Here is a 19,154-nt window from a genome sequence, read left to right on the forward strand (position 1 = left end):
CACTGAGGAGTGAATATATCACACATCTATATTGTTAAATCATAGTTGGTTAGCAGGCAGTAATATCCTTTATGAACCTCTGAAATTGGCATGTAAACACTTATGTCTGTACACATTGTCTTTGTAGGATGGAGGTAATAATTTTTAGCATATTCTTATGGAAAAGCAGTCAAATAAATAAATAAATAAATTTTATTATGTCAAACACTAAATATCCAGATCTTCTCAGTTGCACAGAAATAATAACATAACAATACCTTTAATTTTTAAGAAAATTAATGAAATGGTATTCCAAATTAGTGTTATTAATTTCCAAACTATATAAAAATATAAGTTATGATTATATAGAATAAACTGGGCATTTTAAAATCTTCTTTATCAATTAATAAGTAAGGTAAAAATGGAATATTACAATTGTCATAAGGTTTGATGAATAATTTAATAAATTTATTTCATTATCCCAATCTCATAACTACAGAAGATCTAAGACTTTCCCAAAAGTTTAAATTCCATTGTCTCAGACGTCTCATAGCGGTTTTCATCTCTGTGTTCCTCAATGTGTATATAATGGGGTTCAAGAGAGGAGTGACCACAGAATAAAACACAGCAAGGAATTTATCTAATGACCTGATGGGAAAGGGCCAGGCATAAATGAAGACAAAAGGTCCAAAAAACAGAAGAACAACTGTGATGTGAGCAGTCAGTGTGGACAGAGCCTTAGATGATCTATCAGAAGGGCGGCGCTGGATGGTCATTAGAATGACAGTGTAGGAGATGATTAGAAGAACAAAAGAACAAACAGTAAGTATACCACTGTTGGCAATGACCATGATGTCCAACCTATATGTGTCTGCACAGGCAAGTTTAATTACTCTAGGAAGGTCACAATAAAAGCTGTCAACCTTATTGGGACCACAAAAGGGTAAGTTCACTGCAAAGGCCAATTGACTCACTGAGTGTAGGAAGCCGATTCCCCATGCAGCAACTATAATGCCAATACACACATTGCCACACATAATTGTAGTGTCGTGTAGAGGCTTGCAAATTGCTACATATCTGTCAAAGCCCATGGCTATGAGGGTCACCATCTCACTTCCCCCAAAGAAGTGAAGGAGAAATATCTGTGCAAGGCAGCCCTTGAGAGAAATGACCTTACGTTTGCAGAAAAAGTCAGCAATCATCTTGGGAGCTGTCACAGAAGACAGAGACAGATCTACGAATGAGAGGTTGGCCAACAGAAAGTACATAGGAGAGTGGAGGTGGGAATCAGAAGTCACGGTGATGACAATAAGAAGGTTGCCTAACACAATTCCTACATAGAAAACAAAAAAGAATGCAAACAGAAAGATCTGAAGTTCTTGAGAATCAGAGAGTCCAATTAAAATGAATTCAGTCACCACAGAGTGATTTGTTTCCCTTGTTGATTCATTCCAGAAGAGAGTCTCTGCACTTGCCTTGGAGAAGACAATGGAAAGGAAGTCAGTGTTGTTATATGCAAATTCTACCCTCAGCTCACTCATTAATGACCTGCTATGAGCCATTGTATAAAAGCTCCCAGACTAAAAATCAGAACTCAGAAATTTTGCTGTTGTGCATCCTTGGTTCTTTTCTGCAGGATCGCCAAGCTCTCCTGTCCCCACGGTTCTTGACTCCATCCTCAAACAATGCTGCTCTCTGTGCTGCTCTCTCTGTACTCTCATCCTAGACTCTCTTCTCTCCCTCGGAAAGTCAAAACACTGTTTTGTACAGAACACTCCTTACCTTATTTGGTGTTAAAGTACTGAGGAGGTAAAAAGGTTACCATTATCTGACAGAGTAGACATGTATAACATAAAAGACAAAGATAAACATTGATGAGTAACATCCATCTATTCTTTTAAGATAAAATGAAATTTTTCAAAAATAAAGGCTGAAAAAATAGGATTGAAATAAGGTATAATTTAAAAGTGAGAGGATGAATGTCACTATCAGGGAATTCTAAGGTAACTTTAGAAAACTTCAGTAAAGTTTTTTTTTTTTGAGAAACAATGTAAAAGAGTTTAATGAAAGATTAATTTAGAAATAGATTCTGAATTAGTAAATGTGATTTTTTTTGTCATGAACATGGAACATTGTGGAAAAAAAGAATTTAATTTGTTCACTTTAGGCTTGATGGGATCTTAAGAGGCAGAGATTGCAAGCAAATCTAAGAACCTGTTTGAAGCCTAACAGTAGGTAATAACTGCAAGTTGTGGTTGTGTGGGCAGAAGAGGGGAAGCACTCAGGAGGGCCCATATGTAGCTCTTTTACTGCTTGAGAAGAGAGTTCATAAGCTGGCAGTCTGTGCATTTGGATGTGTAGTGAATGACCTTGAAGACACCACTGAAATTTGTGACCAATTTGGATGAAAAATGCTGGGAGGATTGGGTATAACTATAAAAAAACTGCTTCCTAGCACAATACATGAGGCATGTACCTAGTAACATATAGCTTTTACTAGAATAGTAAAAAATAGTAATAGGAGAAAAGAAATTAAAATTGATCTAAGATGCTTTAAGTATTTTTATTCTGAGTAAGCAGGAATAATGTAATATGTTTAACTTTGGTAATAATTATGATGAACATAGGGAGACATTATGTAGCATTCCAATTACCTTTAAGAATATGACTGTATAAAAAGAACCAATGGAAAGTGGACATTGCCTGAATATATAATTTGTTTGGTATCCAGTTTGGGACTAAATAGCGACAGTTTTACATGCTATGAAGGAAAACATTTGTTTCCTGGAAAGAGAGAAATATTGTTTGAAGCAATTTTATAGTGAATGAAATAGCAGAAAAAGTATATGAAGGGTCAACGGTGGCACATGCCTTTATCCTAGCACATTAGAGGCAGAAACAAGTGGATATCTGAGTTCAAGGTCAGAGTGAGTTCCAGGACATCTAGGTGTACAGAGTGAGTTCCAGGACATCCAGGACAACAAAAAGAATCTCTGTCTCAAAAAAAAAAAACCCTTAAACAAAGAAGTAAAGGAATAATTTTCTGACTGGGAAACAGACTTGACGATAAGTAACTGAACTACAAAGATGGAGGTTGATGTATACTGTCTTTTATAAGATAAATGCACATAGAGTCACATTTGCCAAATTTCACAGGGAAATGATGTTATTTTCTTATGAGGATTTATTATATCACAACACATTGGGCTTAAAATTTCTGTTTATATCTCCATTTTCCAAGTCTCTTTTTTACCCTGTGCAGTTAAGCACCAAATTCTTGTTTATGATGTTCTATGCAGTCTTACTGGTTCAATTTTTCCAGACATAAGGATAGATCTAATCATAAAGTAATTCATGAAACTTCTTTTAGTTCGTGTCTTCCTAACGCAATAAAAATATAATCATACCAGCACTGACAGTACTCTAGGATAGAATTCTTATGATAAAATACATTATGGTATGGTTAATTCATTAAAACCTTTTTTTGAATAAGAGTACACAAATTAAAGATGTTTTGAGTGTTATTTGCTTCAAAGTATTGATACTTTTTTTTCACTGATAGAAAATAAAAAAATCCAGATTATATCTCCATGAAAAATGTTCCATGGATGAAGATGGTTCAAGGGGTCTCATGTGTAAAAAAAAACAATTTATCACAGTAGAAAATAAGAAGTTAACAATGCTACATTTCAGAAAGAAAAGAATTCTGTGATTCATTATGGTTCACATCTTCAGAATTATGCTTCTAAGGTGAGAATGATGAAAGAATAATAAAGTAGAATTTACATCTTGAGTCCTTTTACTAGTACAATCTCAAAGTTCTTTTGAGATTCTAAAAGGGACTCAAAAAGTTTGGAAGAATGTAATGATTCTATTATTCAATGAAAAAGTTTTTTCTCGTATACACTACTTTAACTATATTAACCAAGGGCTGAGTGTGATTAAACAGAAATTCTTTTAACATAATCACTTTGAATTCAATCATTAAAATGTTATACTTTTCATAACCATCTTTTATCTTGATTTTTTTTTTAAAAAAGAAAATATCTGTACTCAAAAGAATAAGAACCAGGGCTTTGGGTTTAAGCACAGATCTACTTCTTGATCATGGATATAATTAGAAAAATTTTTAGGCTTTCATTTTTTTACTTTCAAAATGATATTATACAAGCAATATTTCAGAATTTCCACAATTTTAATGATATGGTTTTCAGCTTCTATGTGAAAAAATGTCCATAACTAGGTTTCCCTCAGATTACTCCTCCTCCTCCTCCTTCTCCTCTACCTCCTTCTCCTCCTCCTCCTAATAATAATAAAAATAAAGACATAGAACAAGAAAATACTATACTTTTGGAAAGAAGAGCTGCATAGAACCACTGTACAAAGATGAAAGAATATGCCAACTTAATAAAATTAGATGTAGGATCCAATAATTATTGCTGCTAAAATATTGATACTGAGGTTTGTCCTTTTCAATATTATTAATGTTAATTCAAGTATATATGACAGTCTTACATGATTTTTCTGTTTTGTTTTTTGAAGAAGAAGGAATATAACTGAGTCTTGAATAATTAAGTGATTCTACTGATAGATGCATTTAGCTATTAATAAAATTCTAAACTGTAGTTGCCTCTACTGATGAATTTCAATTTTGGCATTTTACTTACCTCTTTCACAATTAAAGAATTCAACATCAATTTTAAGAGAAAAAGTAGTATAGAGTCCCTGTCATACATACTTTCAAGTCATTAACATTTCTGGGAGATTGGCTTTTATGTGAATTGTCCTTCTGAGCAAACTGCTTTGTTAATGAAGTAACCATAAGCCCGTGAAGGGTGCAGAAATAGCCTGAAGTTGTCTGGAGATTCTGACTTTTATAGTATCACAGGACTTCCCTTGGCCCCTGGAGGGAACATGAACTCTTCCTGAATTAAGGAACATTGCCACAATTTCTTGGATCACACTCAATCTAAGTGTAAATTACAAAAACAAAAAAAAAACAAACAAACATGGCAAAACAAAGTAATACTACAAAATTAAAATCTAGACAGATTAACAGGCAGTGAATGATATTTCAATTTTATAAATAGGGTAAAGTTTTAAACTTTGGTGGCTAGTAAGTGGAGAACATATCAAAAATTTTCTTGATTAATATTAAACATCTCAGTTCTTATCTATCAATTTATTTTTCAGGTGTAATTGCCATTAAGACATTAAAATGAGCTGAGATAAACAATTATGCTCCTGAAATTGTATCTGATAAACACAATCAAGACTTGTCTGAAATTGTACTTTTGCTCACCCGTTGTCCCAGGTTTTGTCTGAAGGAGCAGACTCATCTTCATGAGCACAGCAGTTCAGGAAGTGACGCAGTAAGTCAAGTTTTGTGATATTGGTAGTATAGCTTTAGATAATAAGTCTCCTGAAATACCTTAAATTGTACATCACTTTTTACAACAGTAATTAAATTCATTGAGGAAGACTACCAGGGAAACAAAGTTATGTTATTAATAAAAGCAATATACATAAGTATTGCATGATTCAAAGTACTACAACCTGCCTAAAAGGACATTGTACACTATCACCGAAAACAGGAAAAATAGAGTACATAAATTTTAATAATGTAGATTTTCCTATCTCTCTACCTTAAAGTACATTTTAGAATATTTTTTTTCATTTTTCATAACTGATGGTTTACATAAACCCACATTTTATCCATTAGAGGCACATAATTTCCACAAGAAATATATATTAATAGCTAGTGTTCTTATTTTTATAAAAACACTAATAAAGTGATATTGCATACAAGTATGTACATTCATAAAAACAAAATAAAATAAAGGTTTGTGGAATAATTGTTGATTACTTAAATAAAATGCAGATGCTTAAATGCAATACAAAAACTTAATAAAATAATTAATTGGAAAATATGGGTAATACTTTTACATTGTAATCAGAAGAATGCATTGTAACTTTATTTGAGTGAAATTAATTGATAGGTACACTCCCTGAATTTCTAAAACAATAATAATAATGTTTTTATTCTATAGATTTAGTAGTCATGGATTTATTGACAGTGCATAGGATTGTTCTATGTTTTTATTAATAAAATTTACTATGTAATTTCCATAAAACTTAAAACCTGTCTACTCAGTCTTCTGATGGCCAACTTCATATCTTTATTCCTTAAAGTATAGATAGCAGGATTTAAGACAGGAGTGATAACAAAGTCAACAATAGCAAAGAAATTATCCAGGGACTTAGTAGGGAAAGGCCACACATAGAGAAACATGCATGGTATAAAAAATAAAACCACAACTGTGATGTGAGCTGATAAGGTGAAAAATGCTTTGGATAAATCAGTTGAAGAATGTTGCCGGACAGTGACCAGGATAAAAATGTAGGACACAATAAGGAAAAAGAAGGTACACATAGATATGAAACCACTGTTGGCAGTGACCACAAATTCTAGCTTGTAAGTGTTTATACATGCAAGTTTAATGACCCTTGGAAAATCACAATAAAAGCTTCCTATGTTATAGGGTCTACAGAAGGGTAAATCTATGACAAAAATAAACTGAGAAATGGCATGAATCATGCCTATGGCCCAAGCAGCTATTATCAAAACCATACACATTCTATGGTTCATAATCATGAGATAGTGAAGAGGCTTACAGATGGCTGTATACCTGTCATATGCCATGGCTATGAGCAGCACCATCTCTACTCCACCCATCACATGGATGAAGAACATTTGTATCATGCAACTGTGGAATGAAATGACTTTGCAACCAGTAAAAAGATCACATATCGTCCTAGGAACTGTTGTAGATGAAAGGCCCAAGTCGATGAGTGATAGGTTGGCCAGTAGAATATACATGGGGAAGTGTAAGTGGGAGTCAAAAATCACTGTCAACACAATGAAAAGGTTTCCAATAATTATTCCAGCATAAAATAAGGAGAGGAAGAAGCAAAAGAAAACCTTCATTCCAAAGGATTGTGCAAGTCCCAGCAAAACAAATTCAGGTACAATAGAAGCATTTACTTGACCCATTGGATCAGAAAGTAGAGAAGACACTGGAAAATCCTGAAATACAAGATGAATTAAATTTAGAAACATCAAAAGTAAGATTAAATTTAAGTGATTTTAAATTAGTCACTGTACCAGAAATGAAGCTCAAGAGTAGAACACTTGCTTAGCAAAGAGTTTATATTAAGAACAAGTAATTTTTAGTGGGTAGACTATTTGTAAAATCTTGCACACCAGAGTACAAGAGATTTATTATGGTTGGAAAGAGCTCCACTCAAAATGATGCATTACATTAAATTATATTAAATTATAAAACGTAGTTTAGGAGATAGCTTGTAAACTCAGATAAAACACATTAAACAAAGTCAAGAAATTCAAGTGAAATAAAAAAGGATATTTAGACTGTGGACTGTGGATTGTAGCCCGATTATCCTTTACTTTACACCTAATATCCACTTACGGGGGTGGAGCTTGGTCCTGCCAAAACTTGATGTGCCATTCTGTGTTGATTCTCATGGGCCTTTTATGATTGGAGAAGGAGGAAGAGTAGATGGGGGGTTAGTAAAAGGGAGGTGGGGAGAGGGAACAGGAGGAGAAAAGGGAAGGGGAAACTGTGGTGAGCATGTAAAATAAAAAAAACAATAAAAAGAAAAACCAAACAAACAAAAAGATATTAAAAGCTATTATAAGTGAATACAGCGTTCCAGAGAATCAAAAGACTAAGAACATTAGCACTTTTTTTAAGTTATAGAAATAATTGTAAAACTGTAATATAAAACAATGAAATTTAGTGAATATCATGAATTAGAATGCAATGTGAGTTCGACACTTAAAACTTACTCATTACATATGTAAGTTGAAAAAGTAACTCCATGATATAATGGGTTTTTTTAGGATATGTGGGGTTTGCTCCTCTGTAAAAAAACAAGAAAGAAAAAGAGAGAAATTTGTTTCACACACATGCTCTTGACTCTGTCAAATCTAACATGAATTAACTGTCTCTTTGTGTGTGTCTCTCTCTCACACACACATATAAAATAATGAAATATCATAAAATATTACTTTCTTGTTAAATTAAAGAATTTACAATTATAATTAGCAATATTTATTATTATTACCAGGTCATTAAAGATGACCAGTCCTGGTCAACACAAATTATGGAACAAAATCTCAATCGAACAGATTAATTTATAAGTGAAACATGATAAGATAGACTTTTAAACCTTAATGTTTAACCCCTAATGTAAATTTGAATGCATATGTCAAGAATTTTATCTCCAAACCTTTTAGAGAAAAGCTTTTCCTTCCAGAATTCTACTTGTATAGATGGTATCTTCCAGCACAAATACTCATCACACTTTATTGATCATAATAAGACTTTAAGACAATTTAAGTAAGAAAAATTAGGTATAGGTACATTAAATATATAGTTGTCTATAATAACAAAAGAAAAATTGATAATAGAACTTACAATAACATTAAGATTTTTCTTTAAAATATTTATGGGAAGTAAATTGCATAGTCCATAATCTCTAGGGACAATGATAATTTTTCTTTTTTCTCAGCTTCTAATTCTATTTTTTATTTGATTGCACATGTTATATTCATATCTATTTTCCCCTCAAACATCAATTGATCTAGACATTTAAAGGAATGACAGGTTTATAAGGACATTTGAAAACAAGGATTTAATCATAACTGATGAAATATAGAATGTTAATAATTTTATTGTATATTTTCATATCATCAATGATATTAATTAAGGTGTGGGTACAGTGAAATCAGTAAAGGGTTTTGCATAAGTCTATCCTAAGATGGAAACTTCTTAGTGCATTCCATCCAGGCAGTAACAAAGCATGTCTTCAGCTTTGTGTTCATCAGGGTTAACCATTCTGAATGAATTCTGGTAATAATAAAATAACCATAAGGAAAATGGATGTTCTTGTGCCTCATGAAGATTAGTGTGAACAAGAATAGTTTTGTGGTGTGTGGTAACAAGAAAGGCACAATGTGCTCAGTCTGTATAATAAGACTTGTATGTATGTTTCCATGGATGAACATTTGGTAATGGTTAACCAAATGCTCTTCTCTGAAAAAGTCTATTTCCCCCTCTAAGCACTGCTTAGTTAATGTAATCATTTGTGTAGGGTTGAGGCTTCCCCCTTCCATGTTAGTATATCTATTGGTTTTGTTCATGTCCAACAACTGATGAAAGAAATAATTAAAAGAAGAAAGATACAATGAGTGGCCACCTAAAGAGAAGCATTAAAATGCAACAGGGCAAGAAGAATAAATACTTTGCTAAAAATCTGGAGGCTATTAATTTGGAATCCTTCCTCTTCTATAATTTGCAACAATTTTGGCTAACTCTCAATTTCTCCATTGTTTCCTACATTAGCCTATGTAAAAATTCTTCTAAGAATCATTAAAGTCTTTTGATAATGTACTATTTACTTTGTGGAACAATTTTTGCCATATTAATATATTCATCCTTTTATTTCTGGACTTATAGTCTATATTTAAATCAATACTTAGATCACCCAGCCTTCTAGAACAGGAGGGCAACTATTTGAGAGAGGAAATGGAAGTGAGAACATTATAACATTAATAAAAGCATCCTTGAGAGCTTTCTTTGCAATTGTCTTTATTGGACTGAGAAGACTGTGGTTGGTGATTTACTAAGTTCATTTATGTCATTGGAAAAATAACATTGAAGTTCTAGAATTACTTGTAGTGCTTAGAGATAAGAGTTTCATAGTTTTATAGTAGAATAAAATATATACCTAATTTTGGCTTATAAAATCAACTACTGACCAAATAAGAATCAATCATTGAATTACATTGATAGTTTTAGAGAGTTTATTATTAAATATGATATTTATCCTAGACTGTAGGTAATAGTTGTATTTTTTGAAGACAAAGATCATAAACTATATAAACTTACTTGTTTGAAGATTTTTTTCATTTATAATATGTATTTTGTTTTACTGATAATATTCAATTTTTGTAAAATGCAGTGCCCGCCTTAAAAATATTTGGAATTACTTGGTTCATAGAGAATGTTCTGCAATCAGAGTCAAGAAAATCTTTTGAAGAACAGCTGGAGGACAAGACATACAAAGTAAGAATAAAAATGGGTTGAAAACAGAGAAAAGCAGTGACAGGGAGAAATAGAGAGAATCCTGAAGCAGAAACAAGGAGAACAGGTGATGATCAGAAGGAGGCACACTGTACAACTTTAAGTTGCCAGTTATGTTTTAAAACAGTGCATATTATGAATTATGAACTCCTCACTTAGCAGATTTTCATGTAGTCTTATTTCATATGTTTACTAAAAATATGCAGAGCAGTAGAGTAGCTGTGTAGTAAATAGTCACTGGCATCAAGAGAAGATAAAAGATTAAGAATGTGCATGAATGGATGTGACAGCAAAATATGAAGGGTTAAACTGGATGTTTGATAGTTTGGGTGATTCAGCTCACTTACAGAAGACTCATCTTCCAAAAAATTACGAAGTCATTGATCAAAATATGGCTTTATCTTTACAGAAGAGTTTTGTTTATCCTGCTTCTAATATTGATAGGATTCATGAGGGTAATGTAAAGCTTAGAAACTAGGAAGTTGTTTTTATTTGTTCAACAAAGCAACACCTCTAGAAGACATAGGGAACACATAGGGAAATTTCAATAAAATTTCACAAAGTGTATTTGTAAAAATATGTAAAAAACTGTTCATATGAAAAACAAAATTGCAATTCTTTCCAAAATACAAAGAAATTGAATGTAATACATTCTTATACTTGCTGTTTTCTAGTTATGGTTTAAATATAAAACGTAGATTATATGGGATTTCCTTCTGCATGCTATGAATATGTTTCATTACCACTGCTTAATTAAGAAGCTGCTGTGGTCAATGGCTTAGCATATTTCTAGCTAGCTCTGGAGTCTCACTATTTTAAAAATAATCGAGATTATTATTATACATTATTGTTAAATCTAAATGAACCCTTAGAGCTTGTTTGCAAAAATAGTAAAAATGTAACAAAACAACCTCCCAGTTTCATATCAAAATGTGAAAACAAAAACAAAAGCGAGAGAGAGAGAGAGAGAGAGAGAGAGAGAGAGAGAGAGAGAGAGAGAGCCACAACAGTTCTTTATTTCTTTTCCATCAAGAACTGTTGATGATGGCATAAAGCTCCTAGGAGTCTTTCAGGTCCCAAGTCCCATTGTATTTGAAGTTTTTCCTGGTGGTGGTAACGTAAAATTTGTCAGTCATTGTAGACCTAGGAGTAGGTACCTCTTCAAACAAGATTTGCAAACACATGTTAAGCAAAGCATGCTAATGGAATCATGGTTTTACATGAAAGTAGGAAAGGACTGTTAGGAAACATATTTAACCACTTGATTATATATGATACACCCCAGTGTAAGGAAATAGCAGAGACCAGATGTGTGATCGACACAGTTGAACATGAATTTTACTATTATTTGAGTGCCACAAAAAACAGAAATATATGTATCTTGAAAAATCTTCACACCCGAGAAGCAAATTGAAAAATATCAAAATTTTTGTCAGCATGGAGTTTATTATATAAGGCAATCCAATGAAGTCAATTTGAAAACAAGAAACAACAATGTGAAATAAAAGGGCAAAAATATCTTTGATAGGTGACATAATTCTTCTATGGATGGAAGTTTAGAGGGATACAAAGATAAAAAACTGTGATGGGAAGGTTTTAAAAGGAAAATATCCCTTACCTTCTGTCAAGAAAAGGTGGTGCAAATTTAGGAAAAGGAAAATTCAAGTATCTTATTCTTTATCTCTGTAAACAATGCTCCTGAAGAAGAAGTTATATTCTACATATTTTTATATTGGCAGAGAAGATAATTAATTGCTCAGGAGAGTGACCCGCTGATGCTCTGGAGGCAGTCAATACCCAACTCACTAACAATTTCTCCTGGGAATTGGATTTTGAGTCACTGTTTCCCCAAGAGAGAAATATCAAACGATTTGCCTGGTTTTGTAAGATAGAAAGTAAGAAGAATCTGAGGTAATACATTAGTTATTGTAACATAACTTTCTTTATATATGGTAATCTTATTTTGTGAATTGCTGGAAAAGGGATAAAAATATTGCAAAAGTGGATAACTGTACCTATATCCTGGACTCATATAGAAAATTGAAAATGGTCTAAAACTCTTTATCTGAAAACACATTTCCTTTTGGTTTTATAAGGTAGAATATATATTATGTCCCCATTGTCTCATTTTGAAAGGTTTTGTCCATCAAAACCTAAATGTGCTGCAAAACCAGAGTATAAAAGTGTATTTGAATGTCATTACTTTTATCATTTGAGTTGATTGATTTTAAGTAAAATTTATAGGTCATTAGGTCAACTTGTTAAGAGATTTGGGAAGCTATAGGTAGTTTTTCTGAAGTGTTTAAATAAAGAATCTAGTTATCAGAGAATATCATGATGCAATAGCATATAAATAAATCCACAAGGGCAATTTTAGTGGGTTTTGTCAGTGAAGCTTCTAATTGTCTTGGATATTCAATGAGAATCTTAGCATATTGAGGCTTTATTGAAAGATTAATGGCTCTGCCTTTGTTTACAATGTGATTGTTTAAGAATGTGTTTGTTTTGATCTGTACTACATTTTCTCTTGTTCAGAAAAAAGGAAAAAATTATGTTGATAAATAAAGGAAGAGTGCTAGTTGATCCAAAATTAATTTTGCAATATAATATAAATTAAATGCATGTAAGTTAAAACTGGAGAATATTTCTGTCAGACATGATTTTAAATTAAAAAAACTATAATCTCTTATACATATATACAAGCACACATACACACATAATTTTAGGTTTTTAACTGTAATAGAATCAACATGTGAAAACTTTTGTGATGGTTTGAATAGGTGTGACTCCACAGACTCATTTGTGTGAATACTTTACTCATAGAGAGTGGCACTACTGGAAGTGTGGCCTTATTGGAGTAGTTGTGACCATTTTTGAGGAAGTGTGCCACTGTGGAGGCAGGCTTTGATGTCATATTCTCAAACCATACCCAATTTGACAATTCACATGCTTCTGTCTGAGGATCAAGATATAGAACTCTCAGTTCCTTCTCTAGTACCTTGTCTGCCTGTTTTCTACCTGCTGTGATGATAAGGAACTAAGCCTCTCAACTTGAAGCGAGCTCTAATTAAATGTTTTCCTTTATAGGAGTTGCTGTGGCCATGGTGTCTCTTCACAGCAATAGAAATCCAAACTATGAGACCCTTGGAATCAGTTTTACTCATTGTTGTCTTTGTGATGTTTTGGCAGTGAGACTTTGCTGATGTCAAACTTAAAATAAAACAAAACAAAGAAGACAGATATTGGGTAATTTAGAATGAAAAATGTTACCTTGATCTTTACCATGAAGAATGAACTAAACCTCTGAAATGTAAGGAAGTTTCAGTTAAATTCTTTTCTTAATTAGAGTTCTCATGGTCATGTCTCCACAGCAGTATAATACTCACTAAGACAATAGTTGTTACTAGGAATTGGCAAATTGCTGTGACAGTGTGACCATGCTATTTGTTGAAGAAATTTGGAAGACTTTGGGACTTTGGACAAGAAAATCAGATGGACACTTTAAGCAAGGCCATTCTAGTAGGAACATTAAAGACATTGGTGAGGTGATTTGTACTGTGTGTGTGTGAGAGAGAGAGAGAGAGAGAGAGAGAGAGAGAGAGAGAGAGAAGCTCAAGAAGTTTCATCTGGGAAGAATATTAATAATAGAGACTATTTTGGTGTGGGATGTCTCTCTGTGTACTGTGAATTTGTTTCATTACCATTGGTTAATAAAGAAGCTGATTTGGCTAATAGACAGGTAGAACAGAGTTGGGTGGGAAACTCAAGCAGAGCCAAAGGGAGAAGGAAGGTAAAATTGAGTAGATGCCAGAAGCCACTGTAGAAGCAGGGTGTGAAGTAACAAGCCACAAGCCTCACGGTAAAGTATAAAAAATAGAAATGGGTTAATTTATATGTAGCTTGGCAGTAAGAAGCCTGAGCCATTGGTCAAACAGTTTGTAATTAATATTAAGCCTCAGTGTGGCAATTTGGGAGCTCTTGGGTAGAAAAGAAACCTCTCCAGTTACACTATTCCAGTGATAGTTTGGTGAAGAATGTGGCTTCTTTCTTCCCTTATCCAAAAAAAAAATCTGCCTAAGGTTAAATTGAATAGTTTTGGATTAATGGTGTGGCCGGAGTAGATTTCAAAAAAGTCTAATAGTGATTGTGTCATTTGGTTATTAGTGGTCACTCTTATGCTAATCTTTAATGAAATTGAGCACACTTAGCAAGGAAAAATGCAAAAATGTACAGTTTTAGGAACAAAGGAGCTCCTGGAAGTGTTATGGAGCTAAGTCAAGGTCTCAAAGAGATGACAAATTTAAAGAAAAGCCTGACACTGGCAGTGGGACCAGGATATATAGCTGGTGCTTGAACTGGTTGTTTGGAGCACATTCTCTTTGGAGGGAAATCTTTTTCAACCTAGAAATAGAGGAAGGGCCTTTGTTTTGTCTTAAGGCAGACTTTGCTGTCTCCCCATGGGAAGTCTTACCCTCTCCAGGAGTGGATGGGGGTGGATTGGAGAGTTGGGGGAAGTGGTAGGAAGGGAGGGAGTGATAACTGAGATGGGTATATCAAATGGGAGAATATTGTCTTTAAAACTAAAATAAATTAAGAATCTTTTTTCAAAAAATAAGAAAGAAAAGGAAAAGAAAGGCAAATTTTAAAAGGAATAAAAAAAATTAGTGACTTTAGGGCAAGGGCCAAGCCATCAAAGCTTACAACTTGTGAAAAGGAATTAAAGAAATGCTTAAAGAATGAAGGAAACTATTAAAAAGAGAACACTGATGAAAATGTATTTGAATAAGTAGGCCAAGTTCCAGTCTCAGCAAATGACAGAACTTCACAGCTTGGACCAATTGCCTTTGATTGTAGAATCAAGAATGAAAGAAACAGGTTGTGGGATTTCCCTCAATAACTAAGGAAAGACATAGGGGTCATATATGTTATGTGTCTTGGATATTCCTTTATGGGGGCCCAGAGAGGCCACTGCATGAAGCTGTGTAAGTGAGTGAGTGCTGGATAATTTTGGTGATTTCAAGATGTTGGAGGTGTGAGAATTGTGGAGTAGCTGCCTTGGAAAACTCACGTCTGGGTATAAGGCCAATTTAAGAGAGAGAAGTGTTTTTCAGTCAATAAAGCTGATAGGAGTTGGAAATCTGAAAAGTGGTGGTCTGTGTTTTATTACTGTTAATAAACACTGTGACCATCCAACACTTACAAAACAAAGCATTTAATTGGGACTTGCTTACGGGTTCAGAAGTTTAGTCCATTCTCATCATGGTGGTGAGTATGGTGAAACATAGTCAGACATAGTACTGGACAACTGACTGTGAGTTCTACATCCAGATCCATAAGAAGCAGGAAGAGAGGGTCTTGCTATTGAGTCTGACTTGGGTTTTAAAACCTCAATGCCCTTTCCCACTGTCACACTTCCCCCAACAATGTCATAACTTCCAATATTGTCAATCCCTGGTGACCAAGTATTGAAATCTATGAGTCTACAAGAAAGGGCATTATCATCCAAACTGCCACAAGTGTTTTGACATCAGACATGGAGATGAAGAGTTTGATGTTTGTCCTGCTGTTTTTTGGTTTTGCTATGGTCCAGTATATCCTCAGTATTCTCCATCTCCTTCCTCTTGCAATGATAATGTATGTTCTGTGCCAATGGATGTTGAAATATGTTTTTTACTTTTTGATTTTTACTTTATTGGGAGCTACATTAAAAAAATGTCATAAGTCTTAGAAGAGACTTTGTACTTTGAACATTGAAACATTTTTTGAGAATGTGATAGACTGTGGGGACTTTTGTAGCATTATATGGCTACAAGCTTAAGGAGTCCAGGGAGTGGAATATTATAGATTGAATATGATTGACTCACATAGGCTCATATATTTAAACGCTTAATCATCAGAGAATGGTACTGCTTGAGAAGCATTAGAACATTTGAACTTTTTAAAAGAAATGTGCAACTTGAAGAGGGCTTTGGGATTTAAAAGCCCATTCTGAGCCCAAGTCTCTCTCTTCTTACTGACTATGGATCCAGTTGTAGAATTTTCAGCTACGTTTCCAACCACTATGTCTTCTTGCATGCCACCATACTACCTTCCATAATGAGAATGGAATATGTAGCATGGTTAATAAAACCCAGACACAGATATTGGGATTCAACTTACAGGTCAGAAAAGCAAAATGGCCAGGCAGTGGCTTTTACCTCTACCTCAGGCTGAAATGGTAATCCTGCCTCAAAGAATCTCAGAATGAGACTATGTCTGAGAGCTGTCTCCTCCTATTTTATATTCCTATCTGGGGATAAGATTAAAGGCATGCCCCACTACTGCCCAGTTTCTATGGAAAACTTGTGTGACTACTGGGATTAAAGGTGTGTCTCATCATTGCCTGGTCTGTAAGGCTGACCAGTGGGGCTATTTTATACTCTGATCTTCAAGCAAGTTTTATTTTCTTTTTAATCCTCCTATTTTTATTACATAAAAACCAAACAATAAAAATCAAAAAAGGGATTACACCACTGAATAACTACTAAAAATGTTTCAGAATCAGATGAAGTGAAGTCAGTTGTCATAAACTTATATGGGAGGCATTTTCCAATTATCATCATTATTAGGAGATACTTTTTAATTTTTTAAAAAATTCTGCCTCCTCCTCACCTGCCATTTCCCTCCCACTCCCCCCAGTCCCCCTCCCCCTCTCTCTCCAGTCCTAAGAGCAGTCAGGGTTGCCTGTCCCATTAAAAGTCTAAGGTCCTCCCCCCTCCATCCAGATCTAGGAAGGTGAGCATCTAAACATATCACAACATTTTCCCTTTTGTTTAAAATAAAAAAGAAGACTGTAAGTAATATAAGAAAACTTTATACAGTATATATGATGAATACATACAATATATACATCAGCAATATCTACTCCATTTATATTTAACATCATTCAAGAAAATACTCCATATCTATCCTATCTTGAAGAGTCCAAAGCCTTGAACTTAATTTACTTACTATCATAATGTGTTTTCAATATCAGATAAACAAGGAAAACTATAACTATTCAGTCTTCAGCATAGTCAGAGACCCAAGAAATAAATAATATTAATGGATTAAACAGGAAGTGTAGGCAAGCATTTCCAAAATATGAGAATGACAGAAAAAGTTGGCTGCCTGGACAGTCACCCAAAATTACTCTTCAATATTGGGGCATTTATCTTTACCATATAGGCCGAATAAACTTGACAGATTATACTGAAATACAGTATATTCTAAAGGTATGTCCCTACTTGTCTTGACACTGTTTGGCAGTCACTATCTTTTATGTCATGCTTGTCCAATTTGGGTAACATATTGTCAGTAGATGAGGTGAGGACATTTTCTTTCCCAGTGGCTTAATGTTGCCACAAAGTAAACGTCATGTGAAGCTTCTTCAATGTTCATTATTTTCTCTGAAGTATGTTGGTGCTGCCAGGAGCAGACATGTTTCATTGTTATAAACAAAGAGCCTATGTTATTAAAACATCTTAAATGCTATTTTCTGTAAATCTCTGAAGTATTTGAAGAAGACTTGCCCATCTAAAATAGATCTTTGTTTAACCTTGAAAATGTCTCTAATGTGAATGCAAGCTTTGTTACAATAGGCATATAATTACTAACCTTCATTTATTTATCATCCTAAAATATTGGTAATAATAACATTCAAAACTAGAAATTTGCATTGTATTGTTAAATGATCTGTATAGGTACAGTACCTGGAATAAGATTAAAAATTTATGCAAAGTATATTTTCACAAAATTAATCTCAAATTTATATCAATATATAAAATTTATATGCAATATTAAAGTCCAATCTAATATAAAACATTTAAAACTAGTAGTTACTTTTTAAAATTAGATTCAGTAATCTACCTTTTCATCTTTTCATATTTATAGCCTGCCTTTTATTTCTTTCAGAATAGATTAAATAATCTAGCCTTCTTTTCTATTGTATCTATGTACACTTTTTTCTTTTCAAAACAACCTTGAATCTATTTTCCTTTGTTTAGCTTTTTTTTCTGGCTATGACCAATATTAACCTGTAACTAACACCCTTAAACAATGACAAATATCAATAATCCATTAATGACCAAAACCCACTCAAATTACCTCTTGGGAATGTGGGAGTTGTGTACTTAAATTACTTACTGCTGTCTGGGGGTGACAATATCTTTAGGGTCTGTGAAAAAAAATTTTGGTTAATTATCAAATCTTGAATGGGAGCTTGCTCATTTGTTGTCCATTCTCTGTGTAATGAAAAAGTGCAATGCTTGCTTCAAGTCCTGGCTAGGGTAGTCTGTTGGGTTGAATCATCTCAGCTAGCCACCTCTAAATTTTATGAGAAAGTTTTAGTCCAAAATTGATAGTGGTGCTATCAGCTGAATGGCATTATATGAACCAGGTAGAATCATTGTTGTGGGTTCCCATTTTCATCCTAAAGGCTTCAGAGATTACTGTAGAAAAAATGTATTGTTCACTGTGGAAAGCTTAAACATTATTCAAATCAATACAGAAAATTTGAATTTCAATAGACATATATTCAAAGAAAGTTACCACAGAGACAAAAAATAGGTATGGGGAGATGATGTGGGAGTCACCTCTGTATGCTGTAAATATCATTGGTTAATAAAGAAGTTGTATTGGACCTATTGTAGCAGAGTAGGGCAAGACAGGACTTCCAAGCAGATAGAGGAGGAGAAAGTCGGTTGAGTCAGTGAAAAACCATGTAGCTGCTGCAGGAGACAGACATTGGATGTCAAATGGAACCTTACCAGTCAGCCACAACCATGTGGCAATACACAGATTTTAAAAAATGGGTTAATATAAGATGTAAGAGGTGGCTAACAATACACATAAATGATCGACCAAACAGTATTGTAATATTATAGTTTCAGTGTGATGATTTTAGGCCTGGACAGCTGGGAAATGAGCAGTCTCTGACTACAGGGAGAAGAAGAATTTTTGAAAGCAGAATTTTTACAACCTTAGACA

General features: G+C 33.7%; 2 protein-coding genes across 2 annotated transcripts; both read right to left on the reverse strand.

The window, feature by feature from the left end:
* Positions 1-455: 455 nt before the first annotated feature.
* Positions 456-1,541, reverse strand: LOC125416908 (olfactory receptor 4F4-like). Its single transcript, XM_085697270.2, has one exon. The coding sequence runs from the start codon at positions 1,539-1,541 to the stop codon at positions 456-458; it is 1,086 nt and encodes a 361-aa protein (XP_085553396.2).
* Positions 1,542-6,094: 4,553 nt separating this feature from the next.
* On the reverse strand, positions 6,095-7,033 carry LOC125416846 (olfactory receptor 4F17-like). Its single transcript, XM_048460031.3, has one exon. The coding sequence runs from the start codon at positions 7,031-7,033 to the stop codon at positions 6,095-6,097; it is 939 nt and encodes a 312-aa protein (XP_048315988.3).
* Positions 7,034-19,154: the final 12,121 nt, after the last annotated feature.

Source organism: Myodes glareolus, chromosome 10, assembly GCF_982192425.1.
Source record: "Myodes glareolus chromosome 10, mMyoGla1.1, whole genome shotgun sequence".
NCBI lineage: Eukaryota > Metazoa > Chordata > Mammalia > Rodentia > Cricetidae > Myodes > Myodes glareolus.